The sequence below is a fragment of the Maniola jurtina genome, chromosome 1, assembly GCF_905333055.1.
Source record: "Maniola jurtina chromosome 1, ilManJurt1.1, whole genome shotgun sequence".
Taxonomy (NCBI): domain Eukaryota; kingdom Metazoa; phylum Arthropoda; class Insecta; order Lepidoptera; family Nymphalidae; genus Maniola; species Maniola jurtina.
Genome location: NC_060029.1, coordinates 6379561 through 6402421, shown reverse-complemented (window position 1 = coordinate 6402421; position 22861 = coordinate 6379561). Strand labels below are relative to the sequence as shown.

Below are 22861 nucleotides of genomic sequence, written 5' to 3'. Positions count from 1 at the left end.
TAAAATCAAATTCCAAACAGTAACTTTAAATGTTACTAAATACAAAGTTGTAACCGCTAAAATACGGAATTCGTTAATATTGCTAGTAACTAGATATCTTGAAATTACAGAGTTCCAAACATTAATCATATCTATTTCGTTTCCCTTTTGAATATGGTTATTAAATAGCGGTTTCTGATTTGGGACCAAAAATACGTGTCACGTCCTCAGCTTTAAAAGTCTTCTTAGGCCTTCGGACATTGAACAGAATTGGAAATACGTAGGACATGAACATGTTTTACATACCAGTAGGTAAAGTTCTTCTGTCTGTTGAACCACTTTTGAAATTACTATTTCTTCTATTCTTATTGTAACTGGTCTCCATTGATCTCGTTTTAAGGCTGTTTGTGGTATCGCGATGTGGGGGCACTGCAGGCGGTTCTGACGGCCTGCAAGATTTAAAGAACTATTAAGAAGAATTAGATGTCTAATATGTTATAGTAGTTAATCTAAAGCGGGCCCTGCAAGGCACGAAAATGCGACCTCTCGCCTCTCTTGGTTGGGAGGCGGTTTTTATGTGAAAGACAAATGGTTCAAGGTATAAAAACGAGAAGAGAACAGTTTCCAGCATGGGTCTGAACTCTGGAGTCGGTATGGTAAAAAAAAAAATTTAGACATTGAAAATAGGTGTGATAAATGCAGTGTAGTTTTGGTGACTGTACTGTGTGTTGTTTTGGGAGCGATCAGCGAGGCAAAAACTTAAACAAAGTAGGTAGTAGAAGTAGAGGAATTCAGTCAGTACGTAGATTTTCAATAATATTATATTATATATTATTCATACGCAGCTCGGAATCATACCTGTATGTACACTTTCCTTAAAAAATCTCGAAAGGAAAAAACAATGGGCAGATGTCGTCGTTTAAGTTCTAACATCAAATAAGTCAAAATTAGCAACTATACAAGAGAGCGAAAGATCTTGCTGTTTCAGGTTTGGACTGTTTGATGAAAACGGTGCAGTTAGTTTTTGTTTCTATAAGAGTTACTGTTGGACGTTTTCTTATTTCTAACTGGCCGTAACGGCGCGTCTCTCGGGTCTCCAGTGAATGGCTTCGAAACGTTAAAGCCGCCACAAAATCAATTACGTTCAATATACGATTTTCCAAGTTAGTCGCCTAGAGTTAGGCTGAGCGTTAATAGATCAGTCAGCCAGGTAAGTCTGTTAAATTTACAGATATACCTACCTAGAATCTTTTGATATTCTGAAAATAAGATTTTTAAAAAGTCTTTGCTTTAGTTTTGCTTTTTTTTTTAAATCTTAAATTTAAAGAAAAGTTAAACGTTGAAACTAAAATACCTAGTTTGTTTTGCACCTCCGCCAATCTCTCTCAAAATAACACCTTGTATAAAGACTGTTTTACGCCAAAGTTTGCCAAAATGCATATTTCCATTTGTCTAATGCCAAATTTTCGCATATTGTTGCTTGGGCGTACACCAGCCTTGACTATGCTATGGGGTAAAGGTATTAAAAATATTTTAAGGTACCTTCTTCTAGATTCTAAAGTGGGTGTCGGTAGAGTATCGGCTTTTTTGCCGTGCCGTCTGTCTGTGGGTTGCATGATTTCTGTGTACTCATCTTCTACTTCTTGTACAGGCGAGGGCGGCAAAGGTGGGAACTTTGGAGATTCTGGCGTTTGCGGTAAGGGTCCCATTTCGTGCCCCATATTTGGCGATGGGGGTAACTGATTATGCCTATACGGATGCTCTACAATTTGAACATTTAGAGGGAAATCGCCTCCACTTGACACTGCAGAATCAGAAGAAGACGGTTGCCGCATTAAACCAACTGGCACGTCTTTAGCACTGGTTGACTTATGCATGCTATTTGATCTTCTACTAGACGATCGCTCTCGCCTCTCTATCGATCTCTGAGTCTGAATTTCATTGTGGCTTGATGATTTTTGAATATCGTGTCTTTTTTGTTTATCCCTAGAGCTATAACGAAAATGCTTTTCTAATATATCTTTAGATATTTCATCACAGTACTCGTCCTTATGAATATTCCAGTCTTTTGGTACGTATGGGGTAAAAAGTTTTTGGTCCCGACCTTGGCTCAGTATTGCGCTAATATTATTTTCAATTTTGCGAAGCGGTGAAGTCTCGCCGCTAGATCCTGGTTCCCCGCTTTCTTGGTCTTCCTCTTCCTCGACGGTAGTTATGAGAGCTTGACGACTAGCACTATTGCTGTCTCCTTCGGCTCCTAGACTTGGAAGCGATATAACACGAACCATATTTGGAGGCACGGTAGAAAGTTCACCAACGGTTTCATTGCATTCTGATGGAGGAGTCTCTTCAACTTTACCCTCTTTTATTAGAGACTGAATATTATCAAAAGTAGAAGAATATTTTTTAAAATCTGTAAATCTAGCCTGCGGAGACAATTTATTTTGAACACTATTATTCTTGGATCCAATAGTAATTTTATCACTATTTACTTGTCTACTTTTAGGACTATGTGCGTAATACTCTGGATTTATGTACCTATCTTGACCATTATTGAGATCCAAACTTAGTCTTGACTTAGGTGACGTAATTTCTTTACTTAATCTATAATTCGGAGTACAAAGGTCAATACTATATCTAGAGTTTGGAGTGTTAAGTTCCCGACTTAATCGCGAATTTAGGTCAGCACTATATCGTGATTGAGGTAAACTTAAATCCGAACTTGGCCTAGAATTGTAGGAACCGACAGATCCTGACCCACTTATTGAAATGCTGGAGCCATCTATGGATTTGTCGATGCTTCTGTTTAAACTATGACTCTGTATGAGGTTATTGGAATTAGATTGTGTCTTATTATTGGCATTTTTATTAAAGGCTGGTAATTGTTTTCGATTCTTGCCCTTTCTAATGACGTATGTGCCTGAGGCAAGATCTTGGGTTCGACGAAGTTCGGGTTCTGCATCCGAAATTGGTGACGCGATAGGTTCGCATTGAGATATCGGTGGAGGTGGAGGCCAATATTCTTCACCCCAGTCGTCATCTAAACGTTGAGGTATGGAACTGGTGCTTGAATGAGATTGGTCTCCGGATTTCCTTCGTCGTCTCCCTATAACCTAGAACATAATCAAAAAATTTATGAAAAGCCCAAAAATCTAGATATATTTATTTTATTTTGAGTGAACATATATTTTAGCGAAAGCTCATAAGGTATCCACTAGGTAAAAACTATACCTTCTGGGCTCTTTCTTTGGTAGTTTTAGCAAAACTTTAGGTAAGAATTTCAAATGGAGTTCATTTTAGTTTAAGAGTGTTACCTACTGTTCCAGCGCAGCGCTTCGTTGTGATTGTGCTAAATTTGTATGGATTCTGCATTGCGTGTAATTTTACGTCAGGCTCTTTAGTGTGATAACACGTCATAGTTGTATAAACCTAGTCCGCCATTGTTTACGTACAGGTCGATTAATAAAGCAACTAATATCTAAAGTTAGTGTTATTTGTGCCCCAATGTATACCTAAATATACATAATGGTGGCCCATGAGGGGAACCAAGCAGCGTGAACCAGCAGTACAGCGAAAATATTGCATCACGACGCAGAAATATCAAGATAAGTGTCCATCCTTTGTCCTACTTTTTTCTTATCCAAATTTCCAAAATAGTGGCTAAAGCTATTAGGAATTGCATTTATTTGTGTAGATAAGGTTTCGTTCGTGTTGTAATTAGTGTAAAATATCATTAAGGAACGTAAAATTACGAGATAAAGCGCAGTGAAAGTTTTTTCAACCCACCTACTTTGTGAATAAAAAATTAAATTTGTGATTATCGTGAACTTTATTTGATATAAATACTTAGATAGTTCTGCCGACTATTCCAGGCTGTAACCAGCGTTGTGCTGCGCGACTGCTGCATGACAGCAGCAGTTATTTATCGCATGCAGCACGCGGGTAATCAAGGCGTTTGGTGGTCTTCAGCCTGGCATCCTAGCGCAACCGAAACGAGGAACGTGAGCTTATTGTTTTCATTTAGTTTATTGAGTTAAAGTTATTAGTTTTGATTACCTGACATCGAATAACTAACAATGCCTACCGAAAGTGATAAAAAACAGGGCTTAAAGGAATTATTAGTCAAGCGAACGTCCGCCAAAGGACAGATCACTAAATTTAAGAATTACTTGAGCGGACTTGCTATTAAGCCCGACTTGAACAACATTCAATTAACTGAGTTGAATCTTAAGCTTGCCAAGTTCGAGGCATTGTCAGTTAGAGTTGATGACTTGCAAAGTGACATCGAGGTTTTATGTCCAGAAAATATTGCTACCGAAATCGATGAACGTGAAAGCATAGAACACGATATCATTATTAACATTGCCACGGCCAAAACATTGGTGGAAAAATTCACAAAAAAGGTTGAGTGTGAGCATATGAGACTAGGCTCGTTTCTTGACAATTCTTGCCATTCTGAGAATCAAGAAATTGGGTTAAAACTACCTCGTATTGAAATTGCTAAGTTTGATGGCGCGTGTTTTCGTTGGATGGAGTTTCGTGATACGTTTGAATGCTTGATTCATAAAAATTCGCGTCTCACTGATATTCACAAATTTCATTACCTTATTTCATATTTAGAAGGCGAGGCAGCACGAATCATTTCAAATCTAGAAGTTTCATCCGCTAATTATTCTGAAGCGTGGAATTTGCTATGCAATCGATACAACAATAAAAGGATTTTGATAAATCATCATTTAAATTCATTGTTTAATTTTAAGCAGCTTCCACGCGAATCAGAGAAGTCCTTAAGATTCTTGGTCGATCACGTGACAAAAAATTTGCGCGCGCTGGCCAGTTTAGGACAGCCAACGGACCAGTGGGACGTGTTGATTATTTTTATGCTGGCTTCTAAATTGGATAGCACCACACTTATAAAATGGGAAGAGCACCGCAACAATTTAGACGATGACGCTCCAACTTTGGAACAGTTTTTTAAATTTATGATTGATCGTGCGAATGTGCTAGATGCTTTAAACCGTACAAGTAGGCATGACAGCTCTGGTTCTAAGCCCCACATCAATAGTGTACGTAATATTTCAACTCCAAATGATAATCTCAATAAGCAACAAGCATCTTATACTAAATCATTTGCATCAGTGAATAAGTTTAGAAGGTCAATTAACGTTCTTTCTTGTGTTATATGCAATAATAATCATAAAATTTACGATTGCCCTACCTTTAAATCAAAGAGTGTAGACGAAAGGATGAAGGAGGTTAATAAATACAAATTATGTGTGAACTGCCTTCGTCAAGGACACATGGCCAATAATTGCCGCCTGCGCCCTTGTCAGTGCGGGGAGTTGCATAATAATTTGCTCCATAGTCCGAGTCAGACTACTAGCCACCACGTTGATGTGGATGATATAGATAATAGTAGTGATGATGAATTAATGGTTAACTTTTCAAGACAAAATTCAAAGCAAATTCTTTTATCAACAGCTATTGTGGAAGTTACTAATCCATTGAACCGGCAAAAGGTCAAGGTTAGAGCGCTTCTAGACTGTGGCAGTCAAGTGTCATTTATTTCCAAAAATCTAAAGAATAGACTACAATTAAAATCAAATCCTATTGACTCGCTTAAGGTCATAGGAATAGGAAGAAATAGTTTGGATAATGTGTCAGAGAGTTGCGATTTACAAATAAATTCTATAAATAGTACCTTCAGTATAAATATGTCAAGCCTTGTACTTAATGAACTAACAGGAGAGATACCTAAGCACCCCGTTAATATTGATTCCTTAAATTTACCCAAAGATGTTTTATTGGCTGATCCTAAATTTTATAAACCATTTCCAGTTGATGTTCTGATTGGAGCCGATTTGTTTTGGGACATACTAGGAACAGAAAAGATTGCGCTTGGGCCTGGGAAACCAAACCTGAGAAATTCTCGCCTAGGGTGGCTGATATCTGGTCCTGTAAGCTCAGTGGTTGTCAACAAAGCCACAGCCTATAATGATGCGTTAGTTCCTAAACTAGCAAGTAAAAATAAATTTTGCAAAATAAGTAAATGAAACTTCTATCTGATTTTGCAAGTCAACAAGATATTATATTTAAATTTATATCAGCTTACGATCCTCTTTGAGTTTGTCTGGGTTGCCTGGGCATGAACTCCGCTAAAACGCGGTACATAAATACAATCGGGAACTTATTCATTTGTTTATCAGTCAATCATTTATTGCTTGAGCTTTCAACTTTGTTTGCACAAGTGGAAGCAGTTCTTAATAGCCGACCTTTGTGTTCCTTTCATCCTGTCCTAATAACTTACTGTCCCTCACTCCTGGACACTTCATCATATGAAGGCCCTTGGCTGTATTACCTTCGTCAGCATCTGAAGACTGTACCGACAATCAGCGAATACGTTATGAACGCATTAAGAGCATAAAGCAGCATATTTGCAACGATGGTAGAAGGGCACCTTCCTGAACAAAGGACAAAATAACCAAACGAAGTTACTGCGCGTCTCAGCGATGGCATTATGGAGCTTTTATCTGAAGACGGCGCACCCCCATTGTGTTGGCGCTTAAGACGAGTTGTACAGCTTTTCCCTGGACTGGATGGAGTGTCAAGAGTCGCAGACATCCATACGACCAAAGGCCGTGTGCGTCGGTCGTTCACTCGTCTTTGCCTACTAACTACAGCGGATGAACCGAAAGGTTGAAATTGTCATTTCAACGGGGGGGAAGATGTTCCAGCGCAGCGCTTCGTTGTGATTGTGCTAAATTTGTATGGATTCTGCATTGCGTGTAATTTTACGTCAGGCTCTTTAGTGTGATAACACGTCATAGTTGTATAAACCTAGTCCGCCATTGTTTACGTACAGGTCGATTAATAAAGCAACTAATATCTAAAGTTAGTGTTATTTGTGCCCCAATGTATACCTAAATATACACCTACCTACTATGATATTTTTTTACCTTTGTACTTCCTGGTGTGAGAAGGGGATCGTCACCATCGAGAGACACTTCCCAAGCAATGGAATTGCGTTTCGAAGGTGTGCTGACTGCGGGCGGCGGTGGCGGGAACGACTCTTCTAGCGAGTCATCCGAAAAATGTTCTTCATCGTTGCCTCTGCTCGAACCTCGCAATTTGCAGCCATCCATCACGTCCTCCGAGGATCCTCTACACACTTCTCTATGTCTCTCCATAGAACTGGCGAGAGTACGCGGAGGTAATTTACTCTTTGGCGACAGCATTTCCCCATCCGACCTGCTGTCCCTTTTGACGTTTCTTTTATCGATGCTCTTACTATTGGATGGAGAAATTTTGTACGTCGGAGAATGTGACTGGCGATTATACTGAATGTTAGGTCCAGGATAAATTGTCACCGGATGTTCATTATAAGGCTTGTCGTTAAATTCGCTAGAGAAGCCCATGAATGGGAATACTGGAGGATTTTCGTAACTAGGTGATTTTTTATTGGTGATAGGCAGAGCTGAATGCCTCGGCGGGAGCCAACTTGGGATACTCTCTGGATAAGGTGGTCGCGCGCCGTGCTGCAGTGAAGAAAATTTGAACGGAGGCACCGGTGGTTGTTGTAATTGGAAACCATGCGTTTCAATATTATCTTTTTCCCACCCGTATGGACGTTGATGTCTAGTCTTCGGCTGAAAATTTATAACAATCATTGTATTATTAGAGAAAATAGTTTAGAAGCGTAGGTATAATGTTCCTAACTGACTGAAATTCGAAAGACCAGGTTTCAAATTAAAACCGGTGGAATATTGTCGTTGGGGGAGACTATTTTTTTAACCGCGATCTGTGCTATAACTATAATAAGCAATTCTATGTACATATTTACTTACAAATGTAGTTTGCGTCGCAGTTGTGATCCCATTGACGCTAATGATAGAGTCCAGTTTTTCTTCGGCGCCACATTTTTCGACGGAATTGGTGCGTTTTGCAGAATTTGCGGGCGATACTCTGTAAATAGGGAAAATTACTGTGTTAACATTATTATCAAAAAAATTGCAGGTAATTAAGTAGGTACTTATTTTATGCCAATAACAGGCTGAGCAGTTGGAAATTGTATTTCTGTCCTCGTAATTGATAAAGCGATACCTAGTGTTGAAAATACTTAACATATTATTATTTTGGATTTAACAAAATACCAAGTAATTAAGCTCTAGCTATATTAAAAGTGCACGTACTGCTGACTATAGGAATGAGGGTGGTTGGGATAAAATAAGGTGAATATTGGCGTTCATTAAGAAAGGCCTATGCCCAAACTATGGAAAAGTAAATGTAATGACTACAATGTGTAAGCTATTAACAAATAGGGCCCTTGATATTTATCTCTCTGGTGGGAGGCTTTGGCCGTGGCCGCTGCACTACCTACCAGCAAAACCCCGCCACCAAGCGATATAGCATTTCGGTAGGATTAGGAGCATGAATTTAATAAAACTGCCATTTTCCTTCCAGGTTAGCTCGCTCAAACCTTAGACTACATCCATCAAGCGAGATCGAACTCAAGGGCAATGTCATCAACTTATTAGGTATAGTATAGATGTAAGTACTTACTTAGGCAATAAGGTAGAAATGATTCTCTCCGCTTCTTCGGGCGGTGGCGGTGAGTGCGGCGATGGCGGATCTGGTGGCGAGCCCTCCTCGCGCTCTTCCGTCGGTCGAAAGCCCAGTGCGAACTTCGCTCTGAAAATACATGGTGAAAATACTGTTACCACAAGTATAATTTATTTTTGGTTAAAATATATCAATAGTTGCTACGAGTATCAATCACCGAATCACGTACTTGATTAAGGGTCAAGAACAAATTCAACGCTCAAGTGGCCACGTTTGCACATACATGAAATTGTTCTTGTAGATGCCAAATCTAAATAAAATGTTTAATTCTAGTTAGTCGCAACGCATACCGGCAGAGTGGAGTGGAGTCGAGGCGCAGTGTCTTTGTGGACAATAACCTCATCATCATCATCATTGTGACGATGAGTCACAAACAGCCTACATGCCGGCCGGCGTAGAAGCATCGAGAATCTTCCACGACAGCAACGCGTGATCGACTCAGCAACCCGACCGGCCAATCAGCAAGCTCCGCGACTGCCGCGCGTTGATCACGCCACCGGTTAGGCTCCGCCCATTCCCCAGTGTATAAATACGGCAGCAGCCGCCAGATCAGGAGAGTCGCTCGGCTTCTTCGCCCCGCATAGGTCGGTGTGATCTTTAACATCGCTGCTCGATCTGGGGGAAGGAGTCCAGCGACACAGGTAGCGTTGAAGCAACCAGGCCCTCTGCTTGGTGGCACAACAATACCGCACGTCCCGCCCGCGCGTTCACCCCTTCTCCGGTCTCCGTCCACGAAGCGATCCTCGTTACGTACCGACGTAGGTCGCCCGTGCAACCCCGTCTATAGTCCGACCCGAATTGCCCGCGTCGTTGTGAAACCCTCCGCGAAGGGTAGAAGTATCTTGTGTTGTTAATAACGGCGGTCAGTAAAACTCCATGTACAGTAGATATAATATTTAGACGTAAATAAATAGATAACGGTTTGTGTGTGATCATTGTTTTTCTTAGCTGACAAGTCAGGCAGGGTTCCCTATCCTTTATGTACGTAGTAAGGACGTTGCACACCCCAGCCTCCTTGCTACGTTACATTGGCGCCCAACGAAAAAACCCATTTATCCGTCCGTATAAAACCCGCGCCGCGTAAAGAAACTCGCGCCGCGTCCGTAAAGTATAAAAATCCGTACCGAAGCATAGGGAACTTGACAAATTTGTTACACCCGCATATTTTACGAAATAAAACAGATACAAACCCTCACATGTCGGTGTGATCTCCATCGCTGCTCGAATTGTGAGAGTGAATATCTGACCCGTGTGTAGCTTACACAAGTACAAAATCGAAGATCTTGAAATAAAACGGATATAAACCCTCACATGTCGGTGTGATCTCCATCGCTGCTCGAACTGTGAGAGTGAATATCCGATCCGCGTACAAAAGCACCACACCACATAGAAAAACCACACATAAAAAAAAAACCAACGCGAAATAGATGTTAATCCTTAGCCACCAAGCCAAAGGAGAAACATCTCATCGTCGGAATATAAAATAACTAGCACACTAGAAAACACAGAAAATAACCAATAATTAACCGTATGAAATAAACGAGAGGGGAACGCATAAGAACCGAACTTAAAAGACATCCGTATCCACCGTAAACAATTTTACCGTACCTACCGAAATAAATTTTATCGCTTATCTAAAAAGGGAACATTAGACGCAGCGATCCGATTCCGATCCGACACCGATACGACACGTTCGTTCCGACACCGATCTGATATTAGTCGCAATCCTACATCAATTCGTTTTGAACTAGGAATCGTAAACACGACAATCCGTTAAATAATCTAATCATCCGCGGAAACAAAACCTAAATAAATCAACCGAACACGGCAATGCCCACGGCTTGGATTTATACACTGAATAAACAAGAATTAAGCGCCGAATTAGAAAAGAGAAATACACAAATCGCGGCCACAAGTACGGTCGACGAATTACGCAAACAACTAGCCCAAATAATCAAAGAGGAAGACAAAATAATACAAAACAATACAATGTCGAACGAAAACGAAACGAAGGAATTCGACAAGGCCATTTCTCGATGGAACATACAGTTCGATACAACAGGCGACGCCGTAGAATTCCTAGAGCGAATAGAAGAACTAGCCGAAACATTAGGCGTCAACAAAAACAAAATAATACATGTGATTCCGAGATGTCTAACGGGAAAAGCCTCATTATGGTATAGAAATAATAACCAAGGATGGAAAACTTGGGAAGACTTTACAGATAACTTCAAATTATTCTACTATCCAAGAAACTATGAGAAAAATCTTCTAGAAACGATTATAAACAGGAGGCAACAATTCCGAGAAAATTTCATACAGTACCTAACCGACATGCAAACTTTATTGAGAAGATATGGGAAATTAACCCCAGAACAACAGTTAGAAAGAATCTACGATAATATGAATCCAAACTATCAATACTATATAAAAAGAAAAGATTTTAGTACAACTGCAGAACTAATACAGCTAGCAGGCGACTATGAAAAAATAAATACAGACCGATTCAGAGAAACAACAAGAAAACCAATGTACCAACGGAAAGAAAACACGCCAAATCCCATAGAAAAACCCACCGGAACCCTAAAACCCGAAGACCACAAGACAGAAAGAAAACAAATACACGCAAATTATGATCCACAGTCTTGTTGTTGGAAGTGCGGCAAGAGAAACCACACAACGCGGGAATGCAAAAACCAACAAGTAATTTTCTGTAGCAGATGCGGGTTGATGGGGAAACTGACACGGGACTGCTGTAAGAAAACAGGCGAGACCAACTACAAAAGGAAACCACAAGCATACACGGCAGTCACCCAGAATAAGGGAGATAACAGAGTGTTTATAGAAGTCAAGATATACGGAAAAAGGTTCAGGGCATTGGTAGACACAGGGTCAACAAATACCTATATAAACAAAGAGATCATGGATCAAATTCAGGAGAATATTAAAGGAATTACAGAAAAGCAGAACACGATAAAATTAGCCGACGGTTCTCGGATAAAAACAAATAAAGTAATCAATATTAACATAGAAGCAAATGGGAAGAAATTAACACACCAAGTCATATATTTACCAGCAACTACAGTAATGATCATGGGAATGGATTTGCTAACAAGAATAGGGCTATCCATAGGGTGGAAAGAAACAACATGTGAACAAATCAGCACAGAAAAACCAGAAAAAGAAACCAGTAGTACAAATACCTTAACAGCCGAACAAGAAAAACAGCTGCAAACCTTCCTCAACGAAGAGTTCGAAAAGTCTGATAAAAGTCCGAAAGGAAATACATGGGTGGAACACATTATAAAATTGAAACATAAAGAGCCAATCAAACAAAGGTATTATCCGAGAAACCCTAAGATGCAAGAAAAGATTAATGAACACGTGGACAAGATGCTAGCTGACGGAGTCATTGAGAAGTCTAGCAGCCCATACAGCTCACCGATAGTAATGGCCAAGAAGGAAAATGGTCAATACAGATTCTGCATAGATTTCAGGAAGATAAACGAAATAACCGAGAAGGATGCATACCCAATACCTCAAATAGACGACACCTTGGAAAAATTAAATAAAGGGAAATACTTCTCTAAATTCGACCTGAAAAATGGATATTGGAACGTGAAACTAAATGAAGCGAGCAAGCCAATTACAGCTTTCACAGTACCGGGAAGAGGCCTATTCCAATTCAAGGTGATGCCATTTGGACTACACTCGAGCGGTGCAACATTCCAGAGACTACTAGACAGAGTAATAGGACCAGAACTGGAACCAAACGCATACGTATACTTGGACGACATAATAGTTTGTAGCAAAACGTTCGAAGAACACATAATTCACTTGAGGGACATATTTAAAAGAATACGGGAAGCAGGCCTTAGAATAAACAAAGAAAAGTGCGAATTCGCCCGACATCAAGTAGAATACTTAGGTCACGTGGTAACGAAAGAAGGTCTCAAAATGAATGAAGGGAAAATTCAAGCAATAAAGCAACTTAAAGCACCAGAAAACATCAAAGATGTAAGACGATTCATAGGGATGACATCATGGTACAGAAAGTTTATTCCAAATTATGCAGAATTAACCGCACCATTAGCACAATTATTAAAAAAGGACACAAAATTTAACTGGGGAGACAAACAACAACAACACTTTGAAAAAATAAAATCATTATTAATAGAAGACCCAATCCTAACTCGAGCAGACTTTTCCAAGCCATTCATACTGCAAACTGACGCGAGTGATACAGGCCTAGGAGCCGTTTTAATGCAGGAAAATGAAGGAAGAGAAAAGGTAATCATGTACGCGAGCCGCACACTACAACCACCGGAAACCAGGTACACAACCACGGAAAAAGAATGTCTAGCGGTGATATGGGGTATAAGAAAAATGAGACCATTTTTAGAAGGATACCATTTCACCATCATAACAGACCATCAAGCACTCAAATGGCTAAACACCTTAAAAAACCCTTCAGGCAGGCTAGCGAGGTGGGCACTAGAACTACAACAATATAGCTTCGATATTGTGTACAGACCGGGAAAACAAAACGTAATTGCAGACGAACTGTCGAGAAACCCCGTATATACCACAACAACGGAAGAAAAAGAGTGGTACACAAAGAAATTGGAGATAACAAGCAAAAATCCGGAGTCGGACCCCGATTATTGTATAAAAGACGGAAAACTGTATAAAAAAGTTATTAATCCGAAATATGGAGGAAAACTCGACCCCACTACAGAGTGGAAACTATGCGTGAGAACCTCGGAAAAAGAAAATATTATCAAACAAAACCACGACGAACCGGACGCAGGCCATTTGGGAACGTCAAAAACGTTCAACAAGGTAGCTCAACGCTATTATTGGCCAGGCATATTCAGAGACGTAGCGAAATACGTAAATAAATGCGAAGTCTGTCAAAAACACAAACCGTCACAAGAGAAAAAACCAGGACTCATGCATATAAAAAACGCCGAACAACCATGGGAGGTAGTAACAACGGACCTCATAGGCCCACTACCTCGTTCGTCAAAGGGATACCAGTGGATAATCGTATTTCACGACAAGTTCACCAAATGGTGTGAAATAAAACCCTTACGAACGGCAACCGCCAACACGGTCGCAAGTGCACTCAAAGAATGCATATTAAATAGATATGGCGGAATTAAAACACTTCTCAGCGACAACGCGAGAATATTCACCAGTAAAGTCTTTAAGGACACATTAACAAAGTATAAAATAGAACAGAAATTTACCGCACCGTACACCCCACAGTGCAATCCAACCGAACGAGTAAATAGAACACTAGAAACTATGATATCCGCATATATAGAAAAAAGCCATAAAAAATGGGACGAGTATCTAGGCGAGTTCAACTTGGCGTTGAACACATCGGTACACGAAACGACTAAATACACCCCGGCGTTCCTACTATTTGGCAGAGAACTACGAAATTTCCGGGACGGCAACCAATTTCCCACCCCGGCGCTCAGAGAAAACCAAAAACTCGAAGAAATTTATGAGATAGTACGAAATAATCAAAATTTAGCATCAGCCCAACAGAAAAAGTATTATGATAAATCAAGACGAAACTGGAAACCACAAATAAACGAACTCGTACTAAAAAGGGAATACACGCTATCAAACGCAAACAAACAGTTTTGTGCAAAACTAGCTCCTAAGTACTCCGGCCCACATAAAATAATCGAACAAAAATCACCAGTAATATACCTACTACAAGCGGTAAAAGGTGGCAAAGTGTGCACCGCACACATAAAAGACTTAAAAGTATTTCATTACTAAACAATCGGAGTGAACAAAAATACCTACGATAACAACCGGATCGCGACACCGAGCCAGGACAATGATATCCATTAACCATAGATACGACATCGCCCGATACCTAAATAAGAAAAATAAACCAAGTTCAAGATGGAAAACGCACATTAAGAGAAGAGTGTAGCTAATACCCGAGTAAAGCAAAAAGGAGTAAAACCCAAATCGACAATGAAAAGAGGTGTATATGTAACAATGAAAAATAAAAGACCACAGAGAAGAAGAAGAAAAATCAGTAAGTTTTTCCAGTTAATCCAGTGATTTTTTCCTTGCAGAAAAAATCTTCAAACGGAGGAGGGGAGTGTGACGATGAGTCACAAACAGCCTACATGCCGGCCGGCGTAGAAGCATCGAGAATCTTCCACGACAGCAACGCGTGATCGACTCAGCAACCCGACCGGCCAATCAGCAAGCTCCGCGACTGCCGCGCGTTGATCACGCCACCGGTTAGGCTCCGCCCATTCCCCAGTGTATAAATACGGCAGCAGCCGCCAGATCAGGAGAGTCGCTCGGCTTCTTCGCCCCGCATAGGTCGGTGTGATCTTTAACATCGCTGCTCGATCTGGGGGAAGGAGTCCAGCGACACAGGTAGCGTTGAAGCAACCAGGCCCTCTGCTTGGTGGCACAACAATACCGCACGTCCCGCCCGCGCGTTCACCCCTTCTCCGGTCTCCGTCCACGAAGCGATCCTCGTTACGTACCGACGTAGGTCGCCCGTGCAACCCCGTCTATAGTCCGACCCGAATTGCCCGCGTCGTTGTGAAACCCTCCGCGAAGGGTAGAAGTATCTTGTGTTGTTAATAACGGCGGTCAGTAAAACTCCATGTACAGTAGATATAATATTTAGACGTAAATAAATAGATAACGGTTTGTGTGTGATCATTGTTTTTCTTAGCTGACAAGTCAGGCAGGGTTCCCTATCCTTTATGTACGTAGTAAGGACGTTGCACACCCCAGCCTCCTTGCTACGTTACATCATCAACCTGTGGACATCCACTGTTGGACATAGGCCTTCCCTAAAGAGCACCACCAGACCCGGTCCTCAGCCTTCCTCATCCAACCACTTTCCGTTTGTACCTCAACAATAACAACCTCAGTTTAATGTAATCTATCTACATATATTATGTCTGATCTTCTGCCATTCAGGGCTCATATATCCATCGTTCTCGGAGGTGTGTCTGGCGAGCGGCGGTGGCGGGCGTGGCAGAAGTTGCTGGCGTGCCAAGGTAGTTGTCGTGGAACGACCTGATGTTTCCATGAATATAGTCTAAACTCTCACCTTCTGCCGTTCATGCTCATGTATCCATCGTCCTCGGAGGTGTGTCCGGCGAGCGGCGAGTCGTCGTCAGTGGCGGGCGTGGCAGGAGTGGCCGGCGTGGCCGGCGTGGGTGGCGCACGCGCCTCCAACGACCTTGGTTCCCCTTCGTCGTATTCGCTTAACACCTGGTCCAGGAGTTCCAAGGAACGTTGCACGTCGTCGCACCCGCTGAAAAATGGAAAAGTTAGATTTTAGCTATATGTGTCTGTCGTTATAATAATTACGTGGTATATTGAGCCTAGATTGTATTATAAATGTGTGTCCTTAAATAAAAAAAGTAAAAGTTTATCTTATGATAATAATCGAAAACCTTTTTTACTCAAGCTTATGAAAATATAGGCTATCTTATTGATGTGTTCCCGACATAATTACGCTTCTTCATTCCTCACACCCAGTCCTATGTGAAAGTGTGTGATATAAATAAAATTAAGTACCTAGGTATAAACTTTTACTCCTAAGAGAAAGCATTCTGTTCTGTTTATATCATCCATTAGCTTTATACCTGTACCTACTAGTTTGGGCTTTGGGTATCTATTACAATAACTAAATTACAAAAAAAAACATCAATTTTTTTTTCAAAATAACCTAATTTTTTAATCCAAATAAATGTTTACAAAATTCTTTTAAATAGAATATAATATAGTCTAATGAACCGTAGATAGTAATAATAGTATTAGTATTAAAATATTCTAGTTGTAAAATATTTAATTCAATGTTTATAAAATCGCTCGTAATTGTTTTCATAGTAAAAGTGCTTCACCACTTATTTATACTCGTAGCACTTATTTATAGTTAATGGAGGCTAGACCCGCTTGAGCCGAGCTAACGTTAAACCAATTAGGAGGCAGTCTAAGTGAGTAAATGACTTAAAATTATTGCCCCTAGTGGCCATTTCTCTATTAAAGACAACTTTATGAACCTATACGGATTTTATTATAGATGTACTCAAATATTGATTTACTTCGAAAAACTGGCACCGTTGAACGTAGATACCTAGGTGTTTCTGGTTTATTTAGCGTAGATATATTTAGTCTAGGGATTCAGGGTCGAAATTTTGTCTGTTTATTTAACTACCATATAAATAATATCAAAGGTATAAAAATAGTTTGAAATCTATCTAAATATATCTTTAAAAATAATTAAAACTTGAGGTGTATATCTACGATTTGGAATAACTGCCTTTTAGCTCGAAGATATAATAATATGGTAACACGCCAAACTCACACATTTATGTTTTTTTTCATTCTCTGTGTTTCACTGTCTGCGTTCGCAGGCAGGCAAGGCGTGATCTAGACAACATTTTAAGTCGAGAAACAAAGGTTTCTTCGGAGTTTTTCGAAAGCTTAAATTCCGAAGTCGTGGACAAAAACTACTTACATTTCAGATAACCTATCTATAGTTTGAAAAGGGATTTTAGAGATACTACGAGTAAAAGCACAGTTTACGATATAGATCGTTAAAAAGTGTAGTTATAGTAGGTATCTACTATAGTTATGTAAATCCCACCAAAAACATTTCATGTAAAATGTTGCCAAGACTCACAAGTTCATAATGCTTTCACTGTTAAAAAGTGATGAGATCTCTAGTAGAGCCAAGCCCCTAGCTGAGCTTAGAATTGCGCTGCCCATGGGACCTATCCCAAGTCCAAAGTATATAGCTCTTAAATGCTCTTGAGTATATCACATTTATAACAATAAAGAACAAATAACTCTACTTACAAGCTCTGATTTTACAAACCCTAAATCTTGGTTAAAAAAGGACGGCTTGGCCGTTTAATGTTCGTGGTACTTTTATCTGATATGACATTTAAGCCCGGAATAGCTTGTGCGACAATCATGAAGTATAATAAAAATTAGTAATTGTCGAACAAACTATTCCTTATGACCTTAATATAATATGTTATGCCATGTAATGCTTTCACGAACATTAAACGGCCAAGCCGTACTTTTTTAATCAAGATTTAGGGTTTGTAAAATCAGAGCTTGTAAGTAGAGTTATTTGTTCTTTATTGTTATAAATGTGATATACTCAAGAGCATTTAAGAGCTATATACTTTGGACTTGGGATAGGTCCCATGGGCAGCGCAATTCTAAGCTCAGCTAGGGGCTTGGCTCTACTAGAGATCTCATCACTTTTTAACAGTGAAAGCATTATGAACTTGTGAGTCTTGGCAACATTTTACATGAAATGTTTTTGGTGGGATTTCATTTCTTTTTGGCAGGTGCCCTAGATTTTTTTTTTGGATCTATTTTTTGTAGGTACCTACATCATTTTCATGGCCCGCTCTCTATCGTTACCTCTTTTTTTAAAAGCTTTTATTCTTGCAATGTATGTAACTATGTTTGTTTGGGTGGAATCTTGCAACTCAATTTTAAAGCAGATATATCAAATTTCAGTCTTTTAGGACTTCAGGAAACACATTTTTTAAATGTACAGACTGGGAAAAGTTTATTTTCCTGTTGTTTTAATGAAATCCCTAGCCTACATACCAAATTTCAGTCTTCTAGGACTTAGGGAAGTATTTTAGAACTTTTGACTAGAGGGGTTTTGAATGGCAATAAATCTGAAACCATAACAGGTAGACAATTGATACTTGGCACGTTTGATAAGTCTGTCAAGGACATATTATCCTGAAAATATCAGCATTCTAGCGATAGACTTTACAAATAATTTGCTTCCCCCATACGTGGGAGTGGAGGGGGAAATTTTTAAATTTCTTAATTTTCCTGTAGTTTGTATGCAATTTCTAGTGTACACACCAAATTTCAGTCTTCTAGGACTTCGGGAAGCACCCTAGAATTACAGACTAGAAGTTTTGACTGTCAATAAATCTGAAACTATAAAAGCTAGACAATTGATACTCAATGCGTTTAATAAATCTGCCTAGGACATCTTATCCTGAAAATATCAGCTTTCTAGCGACAGATTTTACAGATTTGCTTCACCCGTAAGAGGCGTAGAGGGGGGGCATTTCCAATTTCTTAATTTTCCTGTAGTTTGTAGTCAATTTCTAGTCTACATACCAAATTTCAGTCTTCTAGGACTTCGGGAAGTACCTTAGAGGTTTTGAGTAGAGGTTTTGATGATCATCAGTGAGGGACGAAATCGGCGTATTTTAGGTATCAATAAATCTGTAACCATAAAAGCTAGATATTTGATATTTAGTATATTTAGTAAATTTGCTGAGGACACCTTATACTGAAAATTTCAGCTTTCTAGCGTCATCCAGACCGAAGTTATGACGGGTCGAAAATACGGCGAAACACTTCGAGAAAAAGGTACGTAGCGCGCCGGCCGCCGTTTGGCTCGTCTTGGCGGGGGCACTGCCGTGCCCCCTGATAATATAGGAGTAGTTTAAAAATGAAACGTTGAAAGTTCCTTATGCTTGTTCGTCGCATTCCAAGCAGCTTCAAACATAATTTAGCGTAACAGGACGAGGTCAGGCAGCCAATTCCCCGAGATAATGTTAAATTGAAATCATTTCCTTCAGAACGTTTCCTGTTACAGCGCCATTAGGATAACTATGTCGGTCTATTCAGTTCATCATTCACAATTAGTTACAACAGTTAGGCTTAATTGAAAAGCTTTCTTCTGGGATGTCATTTGATTTAAGATTTAAAGGACCCATGTCCTAAGACACCCATAGAGCTTTCGTCCGAGTAAATTAGGTTTTTGAAAATCCCATGGAAACTATTTCGATTTCCCAGGTTAAAAAGTCCGCCCCCGGGATGCAAGTTATTTCTGTACCTAACGTTCAAATCAGTTGGGCGTTTAAAAACCCCGTGGCAACTCGTTTGATTTTCCGGGACAAAAAGTAGCCTGTGCCCGCCCCCGTGATGCAAACTGTCTCTATACCAAATTTCGTCAAAATCGGTTAAACTGATGGGTCGTGAAAAGCTAAGTGTATGGAAGTATGAATATGGGTAAAAGAGAAGAATTTAAAATACTAATTTATTTTATTGACAATATTTACCTAATAGAATAGGATAGTATGGACCTTCCAGAGCCACATGGTCACACTAGTGACCCAGCTCTTTAAATGAGAAATAAAAAAAAATAAAAAAAAATATTTACCTAAATAACATCTACCTAGTAGGTACGCGTTAATCATTTTATCACCGTGATTAGAACTAATAAATTAATTAATGGTCTGTGACCATCGAATCGAAAGTGTCTTCGAATCAAAATCGAATTTAAAAAGCTCATTTCAAAAACTAATCTTGTTTTACTCAATAAAACCAGCTCTTGAACTAATTATATTTACTTATTTAACAGCTGCAATTTTCCAATCTTAGTTCAGTTTATGGACCAACAACAGAACTTTAAGCTCAACTACTTAATTGACAAAGTTTTGTACAATTTAAAAAGTAGGTAGTCGTATTTCAGTCAGGCTTGTAAATTTCCGTAGTTAAAAATTGTACCTAGGACCTAATTCAATGTTATTTAATTCAAATCCGTTTTCTTAAACATATTTTTATTTTGAAAGATTCGTCGTAAAAAAGGTCTTCGTTTGGAAGTTAGGTACCTGTAGCTAACTAAATGTTAGTATGTACCTAAGCATTACCCGATATACCTAGTTACATTTACGGTTGTAAAATGATGAAGAGTAGGAGTAGGGGCACTTTTGTATATACTATTCTGGAACCAAGAATCTGTACCTATACTTTAAAAAAACTACCTTGCCAAAAAACGAACTAAAACTAAAAAAGCAAAATTTTAGTATGTAAAAATGGCGCCATACAGCTGCCAAATTGTCAAATTGTTCAAACATGGCTCTTTCAAAATCAATGTTCAAAATTTTGTAACCACTGTCGCTCGGGATGATGATATCTCATAATATCCAAATCTGTTTAGATATTTCTTTGGAAGTTATGGTGGGATAAAAAAACTCCCCCATGAACCCTAAAACATTATTTGCCCTTTTTGGGCAGTCGTCTAATAAATTTGTTGCATTAATTTTCCGATCATTTGTTTACTCTTCGCCTAATATAATTGATGTATGGCAAGTTTTTGCGTACTGTCTGTGTTGGGAAGACGCTGGTGTATCTGGCGCGCGTACACGCTCGTCATCGCCGGGGGTCGACGCCCGGGGGTGCACTAGGGGGCGTTTTGCGCTTCCGCCTCACTGCACTCATTTCCGCATAAACAGTGCCTACCTGCCTTACTCCACCAAGAAATAACCTACGGATTATTATGACAGTATAAGTCACATTGAAATCGCTCGTAACATTCCCTCGAGTCGACATGGTTACTAATTACGATATGTCTACACTCTACTGCCATGTTAGACGTAACGAAATAAAATATGCGCTACGAAAATAGGGGCTTAATCAGGTGAGGTTGCTGTGGTCTAATTACACGGTAATTATAAAAAGTTGAGATACCTAATCAGCGCAAACCGAGCGGGTTAAAACGAACGCAATTCGAAGTCCCCCTGCGAAGTTTCGAAAGTGGAGGAGTGTGGGTGAAATAAAACAAAGGCACGCGCCCGCCGCGGCACTCATGCTGAGTGCTGCTTTGTGGAAGCCCGGGCGATACAATGTAGTCCGTACACCAACACGTAAGCCCATCCAGCGAACAAACTCCCGTGTTAAAGCTTATTACTCCCGTGACATACACTGGCATTTAAAATATTTTTCTAAGAGCCATAATAAACCTTACATGTGTGCGTTAGGAAAATCTGGGGAAACCATTACGGAATGAAACATAACTGCGGCGTAACATCAAAGTTTTGGTCACGTAGCAGTCATATTCCCCCCAGTAATTAACCTGGGCGTTATATTAATTTATCACTGGGTCAAATACTGGAAAACGCTCTTACTCTTTGTGTTCGTCTCGAAAAATTCCAATTGGAATTTCTCACTTGTGTGGGAGACTCTTAATTAGTTGGCGATGTCTAATACCTACTGGCAATAAAGTTTTTTTTCATATTTTGTGGGCAAAAAACGTTTTTTAGTGGGTGAAAACAGCTCGAACACGACGGGGATCATTAGAGGCGAACACTAATGAAGCTCTCGATTGCTGCAGATGTAAGGCGCCTCGGCCACGCTATCGGAGTCTCCATTCGTGTTCATGTACATTGTACTCGAGAGGATCCTTTATCTATCGATGAACGGAAAAATAGTAAGCAGGAATATTGTGGAACGATAAATAAGGTTATTTACCTATTTCTATTATTTGTACAGAGAGGGAAAGTTAACAATGTTCGAAAACTGGGAAGCTTCGATTTTCAGAAAAGGGTTTCCTAGTGATGGCCAGAATTTTAGAGTAAATAGCACAAGATAACATATCACATTCATAACTTTTCCAACAGTAGCAACAGCATCGAGTTCTACAGTGACTTACACCCTGTGGAACTCGGCCATTCATCATCATCATCTTCATCGTCAACCGAGACGCCCACTGTTGGATATATATCTCTTGTAGGCAATTCCACGGTCTTGTGCCTCCTAAATTCAGCAGCTTTCTGCGACTCGTTTGATGTCAAGTGCCAACGCTGCATTTTCCGGTGTGGGGTCACCATTCTAACATCTTGGGAGTTGAGCTCCAAACGTCTATCGATTTTTCGAACTCGATCATTGAGACGGCAATATTCCTTTAAATTTTCAATGGATAAGGTACATTATAAATTATGAAAATGTTCAAAGATTTACAGGAAAATTCTAATTAGGTACATTACCTACATACCTTTAGGTATATGTTCAGCATTGCAGCGATATAAAAAAAAATGTAAACCAAAATAATATTGGCTTTGGATTTTTTTACTGCAGCATTTGATTGAGAAAGCATGGCGTAGAACTCAGTGCAGCGCTGAGAGCTTATCGAGAGCTGGCGTGAAAGCGGCTCTTCTTTCAAAGGGGTGCTTTGTGCCCGCCACTACAACCACTTCGTAGCAGAGTACATACATCCTTTAATATGAATAGTTATAATGAATGCTGCACCAGACGCGTCGACGGGGTGCTATTTGATGTGACAAATAATACTTTTTGTACACGACGGCACGCGTTTAAGAGTCCGTCCCGTGGCTGTGTGCCCACGTACTTTCCTCCTTTTCAAAAGTATAGAGTACATTTGTATGTTTTTATTCTTAGGTTTACGCTTCTACATTTGACA

General features: G+C 39.8%; 1 protein-coding gene across 1 annotated transcript in view; it reads right to left on the bottom strand.

The window, feature by feature from the left end:
* LOC123868515 overlaps window positions 1-22861 on the bottom strand; it is a 191624-nt gene that overhangs the window by 39877 nt on the left and 128886 nt on the right. The window contains exons 5-10 of the mRNA XM_045911069.1: window positions 15710-15916; window positions 8539-8667; window positions 7824-7941; window positions 6936-7625; window positions 1522-3092; window positions 286-428 (exon numbers count right to left, since the gene is read on the bottom strand). Coding sequence (XP_045767025.1) covers window positions 286-428; window positions 1522-3092; window positions 6936-7625; window positions 7824-7941; window positions 8539-8667; window positions 15710-15916 — 2858 coding nt within the window. The remainder of the gene's footprint in view (window positions 1-285; window positions 429-1521; window positions 3093-6935; window positions 7626-7823; window positions 7942-8538; window positions 8668-15709; window positions 15917-22861) is intronic.